The sequence below is a fragment of the Pangasianodon hypophthalmus genome, chromosome 24 (genome assembly GCF_027358585.1).
Source record: "Pangasianodon hypophthalmus isolate fPanHyp1 chromosome 24, fPanHyp1.pri, whole genome shotgun sequence".
Classification (NCBI taxonomy): domain Eukaryota; kingdom Metazoa; phylum Chordata; class Actinopteri; order Siluriformes; family Pangasiidae; genus Pangasianodon; species Pangasianodon hypophthalmus.
In genome coordinates this window covers 1,131,852-1,149,066 of record NC_069733.1, presented here as the reverse complement: position 1 = coordinate 1,149,066, position 17,215 = coordinate 1,131,852, and the positions used below count along the sequence as shown (strand labels likewise).

Sequence of the window (17,215 nt, the reverse complement as noted above, 5' to 3'; positions counted from 1 at the left end):
AGTCCTGAAACACACCAGACTGAGAATAAATGCAGAAAAAAATGGTTGAATTATTAAAACTTTTTCATAAAGTTGCAGTAGTGAACCTGGTCTAGAGAATTATGCTACAGAAAGAAAATACATGATGACTGATACTGCATGTCAGAGTGAAGTATATTACAAGGCAAATAAGAATGAACATCCTTAGCGTATAAAATTGTTTCTTCTTCAGGGATATGAATATTTTACAACATATTTTCACAGCTACGAGTGAGAGGTCCACTTTACAGCAGTACATGAACCCAGACCTTGCTGTCCAGTCTCTCATACTCAAGATCCTACTGAAATGCGGGTATTGTGTTTGTCTATATCTTTGGTTTTTGAATATTTTATCTCTAGCACATTTAAAAAGTGACACATTGGATTGTTATGAAGATGGTTATCTTGCGGTGTTTATCTATGTTGGTATAGCGTAATAACATTAACACTATATATATATAATTAATAAACACTGTGTGTTGCTGTTATAGAAAAATACTGAGTGACAGGGTGGAGAAGTGGAGTAATTTGACAACAGTTACAATTTTTATTTATTGGAGAACGACAGATTTTTTTTTCTATTTTATAGTTACATTAAATGTCGTGTAATGTCAATAAAACAAGTTCCTGTTCTCACTTCTGACCAATCAGAATCATTTAGAAGCACTGTGATATTTATATTGTCGTGCTGTACTATTTAGTTCAAACTGCTTGTCGGATTAAGAACTGGCGTTTGTTTTCTGGGCAGAATGGAGGAAACAGCACCTCAGCTTCAGAGGTTCGTTGAAGAGGCTGTGAAATCAAACGAGAGGAACGCTGATGAAATCTACTTCATGGTGGTGCGCAGCATCGAGGTCTGTTGTCAGCACTGTCTTTCTCTCATCACTCCCAATCATATTAATAATAAACTTTACACACCAACCCAGCGAATATAAACACGCAAACAACAATGTACATGGAAGTAACACAAATCCAAAACCCAAGGAAAATTAGAAATGCAAACACAATAAGCTGAGGTAACATAAAGCAAACAATGAATACACAAAACTATGCTAGGCTAATAATGCAACTTGGGCACACCCTCAGTGATGTCACCTGCGGTTATCAGGTGTTTCAGGTCTTTCAGCATTACGCACCCTTGCCCAGTCATGAGCCATGAGTGATCAGACCCAAGCTTGGGTCCAAATAGGTTATGTGTTCCACAGTATTTGTGTGCGAGAAGCTTACTTATTCCACGGATCACCCCACTTATGCAGCACATAGAATAGCACTTGATCCAGCACATCATGCTATTTTACATTTTATTTAACTCCTCACTATGTGTACATAACTCTGAATATGGCACTAAGTATGAAAGCTTAAAGAGTTATTAATCAAACATTTATTAATAAACTGTGCTTATTTAAATGTCCTGCAGGATCACATCTACTTTTCCAGTCAAGGCTGTCTCATCAGCAAGGCAATCAAATGTCTCGGTACCTGTGTGCTCCACGAGTCTGAGCAGAACATGATTTCTGAGCATCTACACACCATCGCAAAACTGCGGTTTGCCATCACGGTTGCCTCTGATGCCATCAGGAGTGTACTGTCTGAAGGTCCTTCAGAATTTTTACTTTCGCAAAACAAACTCTGTAGATCTTTCTTTTTATTAATGTGAATTTTATGGTCCCAAAACACACTGGGTACATTAGGCTTAGCAGTGGCCTTTGTAAACCACACGGAGTTGCCTTTTGGACGATTGAATCCTGCCCACTTATGTAATCTGCTGTTCTTTATTTCCTCCTAGACTATTCATCTGAATCACCAAAATTAGGAAATATCATTAGGAAATATCATCAATGGACCCTGAAGGCAAAAAAACCCCCAAAAATTATTAAGAGAATTTGAATGGACCAGTGCTGTGGTCCAGTGAAATATTAGGGCATTGGCCATGTGGAATAAAATGAATTACGCCATTTATTTCCCATGTACAGGGTTTTTTTTTATGAAACCTAAGCCACTTAATTTGGTAAAATTATTTTTTAAACTCTGAATCCTTCCATCATACTAAGCTCAAGGCACGTATTAACTTTCATTAGGCACTGTGACATCCTTCTTCAAGCTCTTCAAGCTCCTTCTAGCCCTTTTCTTCTTCTAGCCCAAATTTCAGAAGTAGCATTTAGAGACTGGCAGCAAGTAATTCAATTAATTTTGATAGGAGAAACCATACAGCTTTTTTAGCCCAATATAAATTTAGGACACAACTCTTTTTAGAGCAATTGAAGACTGTAATTAAAATAATTACAGTAATAAATAAATAAATAAATAAAGTGTTTGATTAATAGGGGCTTCATGGAAGCATGTGCTGTTTTTAATTTTAAAACTTTTTTTAAGGGGGAAGGGAAAATCCCTGTAAAATTGTTCTAATAATATAAATGATGTGTAATATTTTATACTTTAGAGGTCACAGTTGATGCTGAAGAGTGCAGACATCTCCTGCGAAGCCTGCAGGAGCTTTTGTCTAACACAGGCAATCCGTGGGTACAGATATTTCTGCTACGCAACATCTGTGAGACGCACGGGTTCAGCCTCGTCCATCAGCTCGGACAGAGTGAAAAGTTTCAGTGGACTATACCGAGTCAGGTGTTGAAAGAACAGGTAAAAACCTGCATAGCCGTCTTCAGAATCTCATCAAACGTGAAACTGGGAATGAAGGAATTCATTGATGTGATGTTATATAATGAATGAACAGATGAATGAATTTTTGTGTTACAGTCTTGATTTGTGATTAACATTTTAAAATTTTTAAAAAAAAATCTCTAAGAACATTTTCTAGAAATCTATTTTTGAAACATTTCTAAACATGTTTCACTACAAAGCTGTAGTTTCATTCTCAATGTACCACAATTTGTGACCTCAGCAGGACATGTCTACACGAGCAGTGGATCAGTTCCAGATGTACGGGCAAATGTACGAGAAGATTACTGTCGACTCGTTCAAAGCTCTAGAGGAGCCTTCACACGAGATAGCGCAGGTACTGCACATGCATTTAAATTATTATTAGTATTATTATTATTACTATTATTATTACTATTATTATTATTATTATTATTATTACTATTACTATTGTTATTATTATTATTATTACTATTATTATTATTATTATTATTACCATTATTATTACTATTATTACTAATCAGAATTACTAGTAGCGTTTATATTGTTTGTGTGGAAAACTTTGAAAATGTGATAGTTATATAACTATATTTGTAAGCACAAACCTTTAGTGTATATGTGCTAAATAAAATGTTCAAAATATAGTTAAATATAAAAATAGAAATAGAAACGAACATGAGGACTGTCCACAGGGTGACAGCAGGAGACTGTAATAAATATCTGTAGGAAATACCATGCTGTAATGCTGTCACCAGCCACTTTACTTCCTGATGTGTTTAATTTAACAGGAGTTTGATGAAAGCATCCCGTGTTTCCGGGTGTGTATGGCATTAGCTGCAGTCAGGCAGGCCACGCAGAACACAGCCTCGACCAGCAATGCAGGCTCTCTGGTGAGATTTTTCCATACAGTGCATGATTATTGACTCTTAAATGCTTAAATGTAATACCCAGATGTTGATGTTGTGATTAAATTATTATTCAGATGTATGCAGTTTGTGCATAGTTTTAAATAAATGTTGGATGGCCTAGATAAAACCTAATGAATTAACTTTAGGCTCACCCAAAATTTCGAACAAGGTTAATAAGATATCAGTCAGAAGCTACTAAATCATTGCTTATGAATTGAAATCGTATGGTATTGTGTGGAAGCCTGAAGTTTACACGTTTATTATTAACATTCTGAGGAACTCCAGTTAAGATATATAGTGAAGATATTGTTGCATGTCCTTGCTGCATAGTTCAAGTGCTTATAAAGTGCTTTTTCAGAGCAGCAAATGGGGCACAACAAAAGTGATCTGAATATTAGGGGGACCTGATCAAGTAGCTAATGAGGACTTATACAGTTTATATCACATGCACAACTCTGTAATTAATTTTAGATCTCCAAGATGAGGATGAAGTCAAGCACAGACACCAGCTGGGGGCAGCTTGTTAAAATCTGTGAATCAGAGCTTGAGGATTGCACTCTGTCTCAGATTGTTTTACACACTGCGCTAGTAGCCCAAGTTTCTACAGCGCCAGAGATGAAACTGCTGCACTGTCTGTGCTTCAGTCCAGGAGAATGCAAGGTCGGTGCTGTACAGAGCTAATTTCATCAATGGTTTGGTTTACAACTGTTTTAAAGTTTTGTGAATAATTACCTGCCAGTGGAAAGGCCAGGTCTCAAGATGTTGTACATGATGACAGTTTTGTGTGAAAGGGATTTTCTTCCTGTCAGTTGTAGAAAACATTGCACAATTTGTTCAAAAGTGATTCGGCTCTTTTTAGCCTCAGTGTGTCACTTATTGGTTGCTCCTGAGACCTGTTGGTATTAATCATTATAGTTTTGTGGATTAAACATGGTACTGTTGGACTGAAGGTGGGGGACACCCTGGACGGGGTGCCAACCCATCGCAGGGCACAATCACACACACACACTCGCACATCCATTCACACACTGCAGACAGTGTTGGAAATACCTACAGCACATGTCTTTGGACTAGGGAGGAAACCGGCGTACCCAGAGGAAACCCCCATGCACACAGGCAGAGACAGGATTCAAACCCCCTCACCACTAAGCCCCCTCACCACTAAGCCACCTTGCCCCACCACTGCAAATACAGCAATTATGAATGTAGTAAAGGAAACGCAGGAACCGTCGTAAATAAAATACGGAAGTGTTTGTGCAAGTAGCCCATTACATACAGATAAATTATATAATGATTTATGGAACTCACAAAGGCTTTTCAAAAACATTGGACAGACAGAGAAGTTGAAATGCACATTCTTACGATATCCAGTGCAGCTAATGATGAGGGTTGAGGGTGTAAGCAGTGAGTGCGCAGTGAGGTTATGGTGGAGCTGGAGCAGCAGTGAGGAATACAGCTCCAGCTGTACACATGTCTGTAAAGCCTTCTGTGATAACGGTATGCGTTCATTTCTCCCTTAAATACACACTTTTCTGATGTACAGGATTTCTTCATCCCGACTATGCCTAACTCAGTAAATGAAATAAAAGAGTGGATTAAAAACTGGGCTGAGGATGCGAAGAAATCAGAAGTTCCATCTGATAATCTGAAAATATGGGGTAAGGTTTCTGCATGCTTTTCTTATTTCATTTAAATAAACATTATTGACGGTAGAATTACCTCTCTCCCCTTTTTACTATTTTTAGAATAATATGTGTACAATGCCCCTTTATGGATCGAGACCCTGTGATGGTGATGGTACTTTGCATTGAAAGTGGCGGTGGAAAGAGGGATGTATAAAGTGCTGGGGGGGGAAGAGCCCAAGTTAGTGTGTGTAATGGGAAGTTATGGACTAGATGTAGACACACACAGTAAGAGCTCTGGTACCACACCTCTTGATCAGGGGTGGCCTCTGTCCACACTTGCTTTGTGTGAGTACATGTGTTTTGTGGATTTGATGAAGGCTTAAGCTCTTGTGGCTCAACGACTGATGTAGGAGTTACTGCAGGAGTGCAGAGTATCTGGGTTATTACTTTATCCCACCCAGTCTCTGTGTGAGCACAGTGAGAGCTGTAGTTACATTCTTGGCACTAAGTCGAAACCATTTAAGGTGGGTTTTGGACTTCAAGGGTGTTTCTTTCCGCCATTTCCTGATTGGAGAGGTATCCAGTATGGGGGCCTTCTGCTCATTTAACACTAACTCATTGCTGCTCATTATCATGTTCACAGTTTGGAATAAATTCCTTTTGTGAATGATCTTTTTTTTTTTTCACTTTTTCTGTCCAGTGTGTCGGTGTGGGGAACCTGTTTTAATTGGCAATGTGAGTATCAGCTTCATCTTCCAAATAATGCTTTTATATTTGCTCATATTCAGGCTATACTGTAATAACACTATAAAATATTGTGTTTGTGTTTAACCTAGTGTGGGAGACCATGGGTAAAATCACAGTGTGCGAGCTGTGGCAGTGAAGTTGGTGGTGAGCGTCACAATGCAGTAGAAGGTTTCACAGAGTTTAAGTAAGTGTTTGCCGAAATGCGTATGTAAAGAATGTAAAGAGCTTTGGTAGACTTACAGTACTCCGAATTTTCACCTAATGCCGCATGTAGGTTTTGTGGTTAGCACAACTTTAATTCACATAATCACAAAATCGGGAGCCCAGAAAATCGATTTAAGCTGCTGCTGCATAACCCCACTGTGATTACAAGAAACTTTTCCCGCATTAATTCTGATGTAAATTTTGGACTTAGAGTGTTAAGTTGTGATCTCTCTATATGGCTATCTGTCTGTATTTATCATCACCTTCTGCACGCTTTCTCATTAATGCCTTTTGATCTCTTTATTAGGCTGATATCTGTATATTTAACCCCTTGCATGCTTTAAGTCATTTGTGGATTTTAGACTATTGGCTAACAGAATTTCAAAACACAGAACAAAGACAGAAAATATATTTGCCCATTTACATTGAAGTTCTCTTTATTTCCACAACTGCCTGGATGAAGCCTAAGAAGTAAAGCAAGCTGCATTTGATGAGAGAATGGTTCTGGTGATTTTAGTAATTGTATCATATTCATTTGGTTTAATTCCAAGTGCCCTTTTTTGTTGAAACAAGTCATGTACAGGGCAGCGGAAGAGGTCACAACCTCGGTGATCCTAACAGTCGGAAGGAGCAGGATGGAGAGAGGAGTCTTTATGGTGCTAACCTTCACATGGTGCGAGCTTTAATACACTCCTCCATGATCTGGGGTACAATCGAACACACTGAGGTAGGTTACTTACATTTTATATATATATACATACACACACACACACATATATAAATATAGTAATAAAGTATAAATAAAGTCTATATAAACTCTTGTAAAATATTGGTATTAAATGACAAAAAAAGAATATAAATATGGCTTTATGAATGTTTTTATAACATTGATCAAGAACTGTGCTCTTTACATAGCAAACCTGCTTCTTGACCCAGACCATCTCTTTAGATTTTTAGAACAGTATAACTGTAAAGGTTATTTAAATATACACACACACACACACACACACACACACAAATGTGCTGGTTAGTAGTTAGTAGTGCTGGTGGTTTTAACAGGAAGTGTTGTAGTGTAATATTATTGTGTTTGTGTGTTGCTCAGGAGGTTCAGAATCTCACTGAGATGCCACAAGGAGCACAGGATGTCAGGAAGCTCCTCTTTGGCCACCTTCAGAAGGACATTGAACTTCTCGCCAAAGCTTTAGGAAAGAGTGAGCAAGATGCTGAGATGACTGTCCACTTGTTTCTGAAGTTCATCTTGGAGAGTTCTTCTGGTAACATTTCCTAATTTAACTGTTTCACTGCTTTCCATTAGATTGTTAATGGACATAATCATTGTATCAGTGCCAATTAAAGGGAAAATCTCCATCCCTACACACAGGAGCAGTAATAGTAGCATTAGTAATTAGTAAATTAGAAGGATCTGGAATTAGAACTAGACTCAAAAAGAAACCCTACATTTCCAGATTTTTCTGGAGTAGAAGCACATCCGAGACGGGGTTTTTCAATAGCATCTAGACCACTTCCTTTAAACATAAACACTTGCTCTTAGCAACATGCAGACTGAAGAAGGAAATAGATTTTTTTTTTGGGCAGTCACGTGTAAATATGACACCAGTAATCTTTCCAGATGCGGGAATGTCCAGTCTGAAAAAATTTACTGAAAAGACAGATTTTGACAGGACTACCAGATATAGAGTAAATCTCCATGTTAAACTAATCCAGTCTGAATAGGGCGTTTTTAATCTCAGTAATTGAAAGGGCAAAAAATGATAACTCTGTGCTGTTCTCTTGCAGAGCCGAACATCCAGCTCCAAATAACAGACAGTGAGGAAAAAAGGGAAGAATGGGAGAAAGTCATTCACCAAAGACTTCAGCTCTTCTTTCAGGTAAAATTTCACTTTTGAAATTAGATTTTGTGAGAAATTAGCTTCTAGCTGAAGACTGAACTTAACTTTATCTTCACCAAATGTTTCTCAAAGTTCTTTACTTGTAAAAGATAAAGGTTTTTATTTACAAACTCTTTATGGTAAGCAATATCATTACAATTTAATAATCTTTTGATTGTACTGTTTGGATATTGTTTGTTTTTGAAGACTTTTGAGGCACAGTTGCTGGACGTGCAGAGTAACATTCTGAGATTGGGTGGCATGGATACTTTGGCACAAATTATCTACAGGAAGGAGCCAACGCTGAAGGACCTGCCCACCTCCGGAGTGTTCAACCTTCCACTGATGTGGAGTTTCGAGCAGAAGATGACCATCCAGCGCTTCAGTCACTTAATTGAGCAGAAAGATGAAAGAAGAAACGTTCCTCTTCTCTCAGAACTCCTGAAAAGTGTATGAGCTTTATGATTATAGTGATTTGTTCACACATCATTTATACCACTCTACATGTGTAGAGAAAGTAGCTAACATTAAAACAATAAACGCTGACCAAAGTGCTGTATATAGAATAGAAAAAACCCAACATAGAATAGTTTCTTTTTTTTTATTTTATACAGACTAGACCCTCATTATTGAATAAATGAATGAAAGAATAAATTAACGAACAAATAAATGAATGAATGAATGAATGAATGCATGCATGAATTGTTGAATGAATCGGTGATTGCAGGGATGAATGAATGAATCAGACTATCAGTCAGTGGTGACCAGTTGTATTTGCTAGCTATAGGTTTGCATTCTAACAGGAAGCACTGCTGATTTCACTGCAGGTTTTCATTCAGTCAGGAGCCAGAAAATCAGCTGGTCTTTAATAGACTTTACATGAATGATCAGCTATATCATTATATTATATTATAATTATATATTATAATAAACACCTGCAGTCACACTGGCCCTTTGCAGAGAAGACTGAAGACCACAGGATTCATTTTTATTTTAGTGTTTTTTTATTTACAGCATGTTCACATTCGACACATCAGATATCTCCCTCAAGTGCTCAGCCTTCAGCAGAAACTGATGTGTTATTTTGAGAATCTGGATCTGCAGTGTTACAATAACGTGCCCATTAACACCTTCAGGAAGGAGACTGTGGCAGGTGAGAAACTCTGCTCTCTTCTCTCAGTGGTGTGTAGTTTAGACAGAATATAAGATTGTCTGCTGAAACAGTAAAAAACACACAACCACAACAGGTCACTTTTACTGTGTATATATAAAAACAACAGCACGAGACTTAAAGAATCTGCTGTTAACCACTTGGTGCCAAGTATTTTTGTGTAACATTTTACAGTTACAGAAGATTACAGGAGAAAATGACTAAGAGCGATTTGTTTAGGTTTGTTATTAATGATGAATGAAATCCATTATTTCTGCTGTTGTATTATGCTGTTAATGCTATTGTTGCTGTTATATGGACTTTTATACATTTGTTTCTCTTTTAGATCATGATCAGCAGGCCTTCAGTGAAAGTGCTGAAATTGTGAAGTTGTTATGGAAACATCTAAAGTCAATTAATTGTAAGGTTTTTAAATATTTTCATCCTTCCACCGTTGTAAGAGTAAACCTAAGAAATAGGTCAAGGTGTGTTGTGTACTTGTGTGTGAGCTTCAGCTGTCGGCTAGAAAAATGACCTGAGAATGTGTTAAAACATCATGACAACTTGTTGTTCAGACTCACAGTTAACCGCCGAGCTGAAGGAAAAAGACGAGAACAACTTGATGATTCTGGACCTCCTACCAACGGAACGCTCTGTCGCTCGGATTATAACAAAGTACCTCAGCCAGATGCAGAACAACTTCATACAAATGTCCAACCCTACAGCAGACAGGTACGCTGCAACTCCTGCACGATAACTGGCACCGGGTGTGTGTGTAATAGCAACGGGGTTTCACTCTGAGTCGCTCTGAACAGGACCTATTCTACTGAATACGTTAAAACTCTAAGGGTGAAATGAGACACCTTATATTTAATTAGAATTGTGCTGTGATCCAAATCAGATCAAAAGGCAGTTATTTAAGGTTAAGAGCTGTTTTCTGTCTGTTGTAAACAATATTCTAGCAGTTTCTTTGCTGAAAACTCTCATTTTATTTTTAAAAATAAGATGCTGTAGATAGGCACTGATGTTTGATATTGGGTATTACTGGGTGTTATAACTGTCATCATTATAAATATTTAATTTCTATTCACTAATTAAAATTAATTGCTCTCATTGTAATTATGAACATGGCCTATTGTAACATCATGGTTATATTTTCTTCTTATTATCTTTTTTTTTCTGTGTTTAAGGGTAATCACTGCTAATGAGCTCAAGCCTTCCCATGTCATCACCTGTGTTCCTGAGCAAGACTTCCTCACTATCGCCATTTCAAACATCGACCATGTGGTGCACGAGGACGGGAAAAAGAGCACCAACTATAATTTTAAAACTGTGGAGAGGCAGATAATAGATCGATTCTTCAAAGAGAAACCCATGATCAAAGTCACTGTAAGCTATTTTAAGGCTATTTTCAGACTTCAGAAAATAAGATACAATGCTGTGAAAAGATTAATTACCCCACTATGCCCCAATATGCACCATCATTATACAGCGTCACCACAATCACACACTGAAAAAAAACCCAGCACAAAAACACCTCACTGTCTTCTGCACATACACTCTGAAAGGTCAGAAGGTGTTGATTAGTTTTCTAGAACAGCAGCTCTAACAGTAGTGCAGCTCAAAGCACAGGTTTATACTAATACTCTCGTTCTAATACGTTATGGTTTCTATAGTAACAGCTCATTCACAGACCGATGCTCCACATAAACAGATGAAAAATCATGTGTAATCACTGATATGGTGAAGTTTCCTGTAAGGAGATGTTTATTTAACATTTATGGAAGGAGTCTCCAGTGTCAGCGCTTTGTAACAGTCAGAGGTAAAGCTGGAACTTTCTGTAAGATTTCTGACATTTTCAGGACAGAGGAGTTTCCGCTTGGTTGCGGTTTCTCTGTAACATGACAAGCTGCATTTTTTTTGTCTTGTTAAATTCGAGAGAGAACAAAATGAGAGGCTGATGAGGGAACGACCGTTTATAGCTGCTGTAGTGTCCAAGAGAACAGGAACTAACTTGCTTTGCGCAACATAAAATGCAACTATAAATGGATGTGTTGTTCTTTAATAAGTTAATGTTGTTCTTTAATAAGTTAATGTTGTTCTTTAATAAGTTAATGTTGTTCTTTAATAAGTTAATGTTGTAATAGGTGGCACATTGCTGTGGTATTAGCGGAATAAAACACTTGGGGACGTGCTGTTTTAGGTGTTTTATTCCTTTCTTATCCCATGAACATGATTAGGCATATTGTTGATAATCAGTTAAGCTGCTTCATTATACAAAGTTTCAGTGTCTACAGCAGACTTTCTAAATAAAGTATGTTTTTTATCTCATTAAATCTTATTTTTCTCCTCTTACAGACGCTTCCGTTATTTGAGTATGACACAGGAACAACGCTGCGTTGCTTTTTCAGCACAGTGCAGGACAAGCTGGTATGAACTGATCTCTGCTGTGCGTTAATGTTTCATGCAGAGAATGCCATTCAGTTGATTTGTTTCCTTTACACCACTCGACTGTTTCTTCTTTTGTGTCTGTTGAAGTAGTTTAGCATGCTAATCTAAATATTGGAAATTGTAGCTCTGAAAATTAGGTAACAAACGTCATTTCACAGAAGAGGTGGTTAGCATAAAAATGATGTGGAGGATAAAAATCGTTATGATCAAAGCTATATTTATATGTTGACCCCTGATAGAAAATATGATATTTTTGATGATATTTTGTTTTCTTCTCCCACAGGAGCCCTTGAGCACCAACGACAGGAATTGCATCATGAATGATTTCCGGTTTTTGAATGAGATCTCCGCAGCTCTTTCCACTCTGCGGATTGTTATTGGATTTCTGAAGCTGTCGTTTCCTGCACCGGAGCAGAAGCTCATGGCCTACCTGAAGAAAGACCTGAAACTGGATGACAGAGCGCAGACACTGAACTTACAGGTGCATCCACTTCTTCTACAATTTTTTTTTCAACACTGCCTTTTTCTGTGCGTTTTGCACAACTGCCTTTTCTTTAATTATAGTCCTTTACTTTTGCTTTTAGAGACAGACACAAGAGAAATTCATTATTTTATTAGTCAGATTACATAGAGCTAGAAAGGAGATCAGCCATCAAAAGTTTGCACACCCCCATGTTAAGGGAAAGAATATAAAAACAAATTAATTTTAATGTAAAATGAGTCCAGTTGAGTTAAGTGTATTATTGTACAGTAAGTGTATGTGCCAGTGAATTATTCATTATGGTACTTTCTATATTAGAACTTTCTTTACTGAATAACATAATAAATATTACAGTTTCACTTACATTTTTATTTATATAGTACTTTAAACGATAGACATTGTCACAAAGCATCATTAACTAGCAGACGGTCAGTTTAGCCTTTTGTTCTGCTGCCTGGCCCTGGCTCTGGATTAACTAATCACAGATTAACTAAGCCTGTTCTAAGTCTATGAGCTATACTACAGGAAACAAGAGTAGCAGATATAAGTGATAATAGTATAAGTATAGAATTCTGAATTTTAATAACAGTTTCAGGTTTGTTCTCAGGTGCTGAGATCCAGCCAGGTGAAGCACATTCAGTCTCTGTGGGAAGCGTTATCACTGAGACAGTCGTCACTGCTCATCGAGATGAATCAGGTACAAGTAACCTCGAGTTTTCTGTCATTGTACTTTAGGTGATGCGTTCTGTGAAGGCTGCACTGATTTATAAACTCTAATAATGTTCTGTATTTTAAAGTCATTAACAGTCAGAACAGCATTATATTATATTATATTATATTATATTATATTATATTATATTATATTATATAAAAAACACTAACACTTCAGTTTACAGGGTAACAAGAAATTAATGATAGAACGTAATTGCAGCTTTATGAGGAGATATTTGAGTGTATAAGATGGTTATAAAACTAAATAATAAACTTTAGGAGCACAGTTATAAAGTTTAATGAATGCAATGTTTATGAACTGTAACTGAAAATCTGTAACTGTAATCTGAACTTTGCAGAAAATGCACGTGTAACTACTTAAAAATTTTTTTTGTGGTTTAGAATCCCTTTATCATGATTGAGGATCGCAGGTTTCATGAGACGTTCACAAAAGATCAGAAGAATGAAAATAAGACAATTCTGGCAAACATCCCTAACTTGGATGTTCTCATCACCGAGCTCCACTACGTGATCCTGAACATCAAGCTCAAAGATGTCCGTCCAGACTGGAAGTGGGTTTTTCATTTATTAAATATGATACACAACACAAGTAGCTTTTGCTGAACAGAAAGTTCTGAATGCTCAGACTTAATAATTTATTAATTCATTTATACATGCCTTACCGACCGTGTGAGGAAAAGATTTGAGTCAGCAAGCGTGATTTTACTGTCCAATATTTCTATCCCATGCACAGAATTACGGAAACATTTGACGCCTTCCTGGACTGCGATGAGATCCACGAGAAGGCCATTCACTGTCTGAAGGATCTTCAGGAGATGGAGATGAGATACGGCATCGCTCTTTGGAAACTAGCAGTGCAGATCAAGAAAGGGATAAAAACCACTGAATCTGTGTGAAGTGAAGCTGCAGGACGCGTGCGTCCGTTAATATTACAAAGCTTCATTTACTTTCTTTAACATTTATTGCAATCAGAATTTCTATTCTTACACTGAAACTATATTGGACAGGACGTTCATGTTAAACGTCAAAGCATTTAAACTAGAACAGAATTGAACAAACACAGCATTCTAAAAAGCAGTTAAATTTAATAATAATGGTATTTGATGTTATGAAAATAGAAAATTTGCATTAAGCCTTGAAATGCCGTGTTTGAGAAAAAAAAATAGTGAATTTCTTTTTAGCTACTGAACTCTTGTCAGAAGGATTTATTCTTTAAGGTTATTTAAGGTGATATTTTCCAAACTTTTTGAAAAATGAGTGTTTTCTCTTTTCTTTTCGGCTGATTTGTGTTCTGAATGTCGTTGATTGGGCTTCTGCGATTTCTAAGCAAATAAAAATTATAATCATCCAATTCCACAGAGTGCTTTATTTATTCCAGTGAATCGTTTAGATGTGTATCTGCTATTTGAGCTTATATTGTGAAGCGATGAATTTTACTGATCTGCCTCTAAACTCACAGAAGTCTCCTTATCTGTGCCAGGCAGACAGAGAGAGGAAGACAGGAGAGAGAGACAGAGAGAGGAAGACAGGAGAGAGAGACAGACAGGGAGGAAGAGTCAGTGCTTATCAGAGAGAGCAGCAGTCTCACTCAGAGGAATGAACAAGGACAAAAGTACTCCCATGGGACACCACACTCCCTCTCTTTCTCTCTTTTTCTTTGTCTCTGTCTCTTTCTTCCACTTCTGTCTCATTTTCGACCCTTGTCTCATGCTTGGCCTTGCATGTGAGTCTCTCTGTCTTATTACAAATATTATAACATAGTATCTTACATATCCACATATCCTCAAAACTCTCTTCCCTTCTGTCTCAACTCATTCTTTTCTCTTTCTTATTGTACACTATTTTTCTTTCTGTGTTTTTTTGCATTTCAGTTTATTCTCTCTCTCTCTCTCTCTCTCTCTCTCTCTCTCTCTCTCTCTCTCTCTCTCTCTCTCTCTCTCTCTCTCTCTCTCTCTCTCTGAATGATACCCACCACTGGTCCATTGAATGTGTGTTTACTTTCTCCGCTCACTGTATCTGCTGAACAAAAGGCTCTAAATGACGGAGTTAACGTGGGAAGGAGAGCAGTGTGGAAATAACCACAGCTATAACAGTACAGTAACGACCATGCCCTAATCTCTCTCTCTCTCTCTCTCTCTCTCTCAGACTGTGAGAAACACACATGCTGTTCAAATCTGACCTTTTATTTTGTCTTTCATTCTCTGCTCACAAACCCACAGATTTAAAAGCAGCTTGCAGGCTTTCCCACACATTACAGCCTCATTCCTTTTGTGTGTGTGTGTGTGTGTGTGTGTGTGTGTTCCATGCATAGACCTGCAATTAGTGAAAGGTTCTAGGTTCCAGGATGTTTCTTTTACGTTTCTCCATCGCCGCTAACCTATTTGTAGCTGTGGCGTGAGTGTGCCATCCTCCTATTAGTGGATTTTAGAAGAGTCTCATAGCACCTTATAAATTTCTTACACTAACGCAACTTTGCAGTCAGTTTGGTCGCAGTGGCACTAAATCAGCCGCTGGTGAGCGTCACTTTATTTTCTAAGGCCGCCGATTTCAACTCACAACTAAAAAACTTCTTTATGATGTGAGATTTTTGTCTGTAAATCATACAGTGTAAACTTGGCTAAAGCTGGAAGAAAGAATCCAACATGTCAGTCTAGAACACAGGGTTGCTGCAGATCTGTAAAAGTCTTAAAACATTTTAAAATAGATGTTTGACATTTAAGTTAAATATCTTAAAGTGTATTGAATATGTTGTTTTTAAATATTGGATATTAAATGTTGAGCTCATGATTTAGATTCCTGAACAAGGCTGATTTGGAAATAATTTTTATACAAGAGATAATGTCTTTGAGAATTTAACCTGTCATTGCACCTTTCCTACGTATTTACTGCCTAGCACTTGGTCACGTGACCTTTCGCGCCATTTTCTTCCATTCGTTAGAAGCGGAGATGAGAAGAAAATGGAGAAGTGCAAATTCAGTGGTAGAAGGATGAAAAATACAGGGACTGTTTGGCACCAACAAGCAACAGTATTGAGGTTGGATGGAAAACGTGTCGAGATATTTCAGTTTCAGGCACAGTGGAGATTAAGGCACTCCATTCTCACAGCAAATCTGAGAAGCACAAGCTTGTTATGCTAGCAGTCAAGCTAGAACAGTTTAAGGAGCTTGCTAAGCAGTGTCATTCATTCTAAAGACATTTTGATGATTTTGTTGCACATTGTGAATAAATATGTGAGGCAGACTGGAAAGTCTCTAGAGCTGAATTATGGAAAAAAGCTGTTATTTTCTTAATGTTTACTCTTCCTTATTTTCTAACCTTGCCTTGATGTCTGTCTGCAAAGATCACGTTGAATGAAGAGCCAGTTTAACAGTACAGTCTGTCTGCCTAAAGACACCTGGCTACCTCAGTGAGAGACCTTTACCTCAGTGAGAGACTTTTACCTCAGTGAGAGACCTTTACCTCAGTGAGAGACCTTTACCTCAGTGAGAGACCTTTACCTCAGTGAGAGACCTTTACCTCAGTGAGAGACCTTTACCTCAGTGAGAGACTTTTACCTCAGTGAGAGACTTTTACCTCAGTGAGAAACTTTTACCTCAGTGAGAGACCTTTACCTCAGTGAGAGACTTTTACCTCAGTGAGAGACCTTTACCTCAGTGAGAGACCTTTACCTCAGTGAGAGACCTTTACCTCAGTGAGAGACTTTTACCTCAGTGAGAGACCTTTACCTCAGTGAGAGACTTTTACCTCAGTGAGAGACTTTTACCTCAGTGAGAGACCTTTACCTCAGTGAGAGACCTTTACCTCAGTGAGAGATCTCTGTCTTAGTGAGAGACCTTTACCTCAGTGAGAGACTTTTACCTCAGTGAGAGACCTTTACCTCAGTGAGAGACCTCTGTCTTAGCGAGAGACCTTTACCTCAGTGAGAGATCTCTGTCTTAGTGAGAGACCTTTACCTCAGTGAGAGACTTTTACCTCAGTGAGAGACCTTTACCTCAGTGAGAGACCTCTGTCTTAGCGAGAGACCTTTACCTCAGTGAGAGACCTTTACCTCAGTGAGAGATCTCTGTCTTAGCGAGAGACCTTTACCTCAGTGAGAGTCCATTACCCCAGAGAATGAGACAAGAGGACATTAACATGTCCTAGTGTAAACTTATCATTCTTTACATTTTGGCAGTACTTTTCATTTCCGTAAGTAGATTATTATATAAATGTAGAGGTAGAGGTGTCGAGTGGAACTGGAATGAAATCTTTAAATGTGATTTTCTCCATTTTCAGTTTTGTGGAACTTTAAAATGCTAGAACATTTTCAGAGCTATATAATCTGACCGTGGGAAGGGCGTTTGCAGACCAGCTCA

General features: G+C 37.8%; 1 protein-coding gene across 5 annotated transcripts in view; it reads left to right on the top strand.

The window, feature by feature from the left end:
* Positions 1 to 14,230, top strand: part of LOC113527995 (E3 ubiquitin-protein ligase rnf213-alpha) — a 67,574-nt gene extending 53,344 nt beyond the window's left edge. For 4 of the 5 annotated variants that reach the window (XM_053228855.1, XM_034299227.2, XM_034299229.2 and 1 more), the window contains 23 exons: positions 244 to 331; positions 767 to 872; positions 1,436 to 1,613; positions 2,459 to 2,655; positions 2,918 to 3,031; positions 3,462 to 3,563; positions 4,053 to 4,241; positions 5,125 to 5,239; positions 5,907 to 5,941; positions 6,043 to 6,137; positions 6,731 to 6,884; positions 7,260 to 7,431; positions 7,955 to 8,046; positions 8,254 to 8,496; positions 9,061 to 9,199; positions 9,543 to 9,617; positions 9,772 to 9,928; positions 10,387 to 10,585; positions 11,555 to 11,626; positions 11,931 to 12,128; positions 12,736 to 12,825; positions 13,242 to 13,411; positions 13,594 to 14,230. In XM_053228855.1, coding sequence (XP_053084830.1) covers positions 244 to 331; positions 767 to 872; positions 1,436 to 1,613; positions 2,459 to 2,655; positions 2,918 to 3,031; positions 3,462 to 3,563; positions 4,053 to 4,241; positions 5,125 to 5,239; positions 5,907 to 5,941; positions 6,043 to 6,137; positions 6,731 to 6,884; positions 7,260 to 7,431; positions 7,955 to 8,046; positions 8,254 to 8,496; positions 9,061 to 9,199; positions 9,543 to 9,617; positions 9,772 to 9,928; positions 10,387 to 10,585; positions 11,555 to 11,626; positions 11,931 to 12,128; positions 12,736 to 12,825; positions 13,242 to 13,411; positions 13,594 to 13,756 — 3,143 coding nt within the window. In that variant the 3' untranslated portion in view covers positions 13,757 to 14,230. The remainder of the gene's footprint in view (positions 1 to 243; positions 332 to 766; positions 873 to 1,435; positions 1,614 to 2,458; positions 2,656 to 2,917; positions 3,032 to 3,461; positions 3,564 to 4,052; positions 4,242 to 5,124; positions 5,240 to 5,906; positions 5,942 to 6,042; positions 6,138 to 6,730; positions 6,885 to 7,259; positions 7,432 to 7,954; positions 8,047 to 8,253; positions 8,497 to 9,060; positions 9,200 to 9,542; positions 9,618 to 9,771; positions 9,929 to 10,386; positions 10,586 to 11,554; positions 11,627 to 11,930; positions 12,129 to 12,735; positions 12,826 to 13,241; positions 13,412 to 13,593) is intronic. The other variant, XM_034299230.2, reaches the window with a different exon arrangement.
* The last annotated feature ends 2,985 nt before the right edge of the window (positions 14,231 to 17,215 follow it).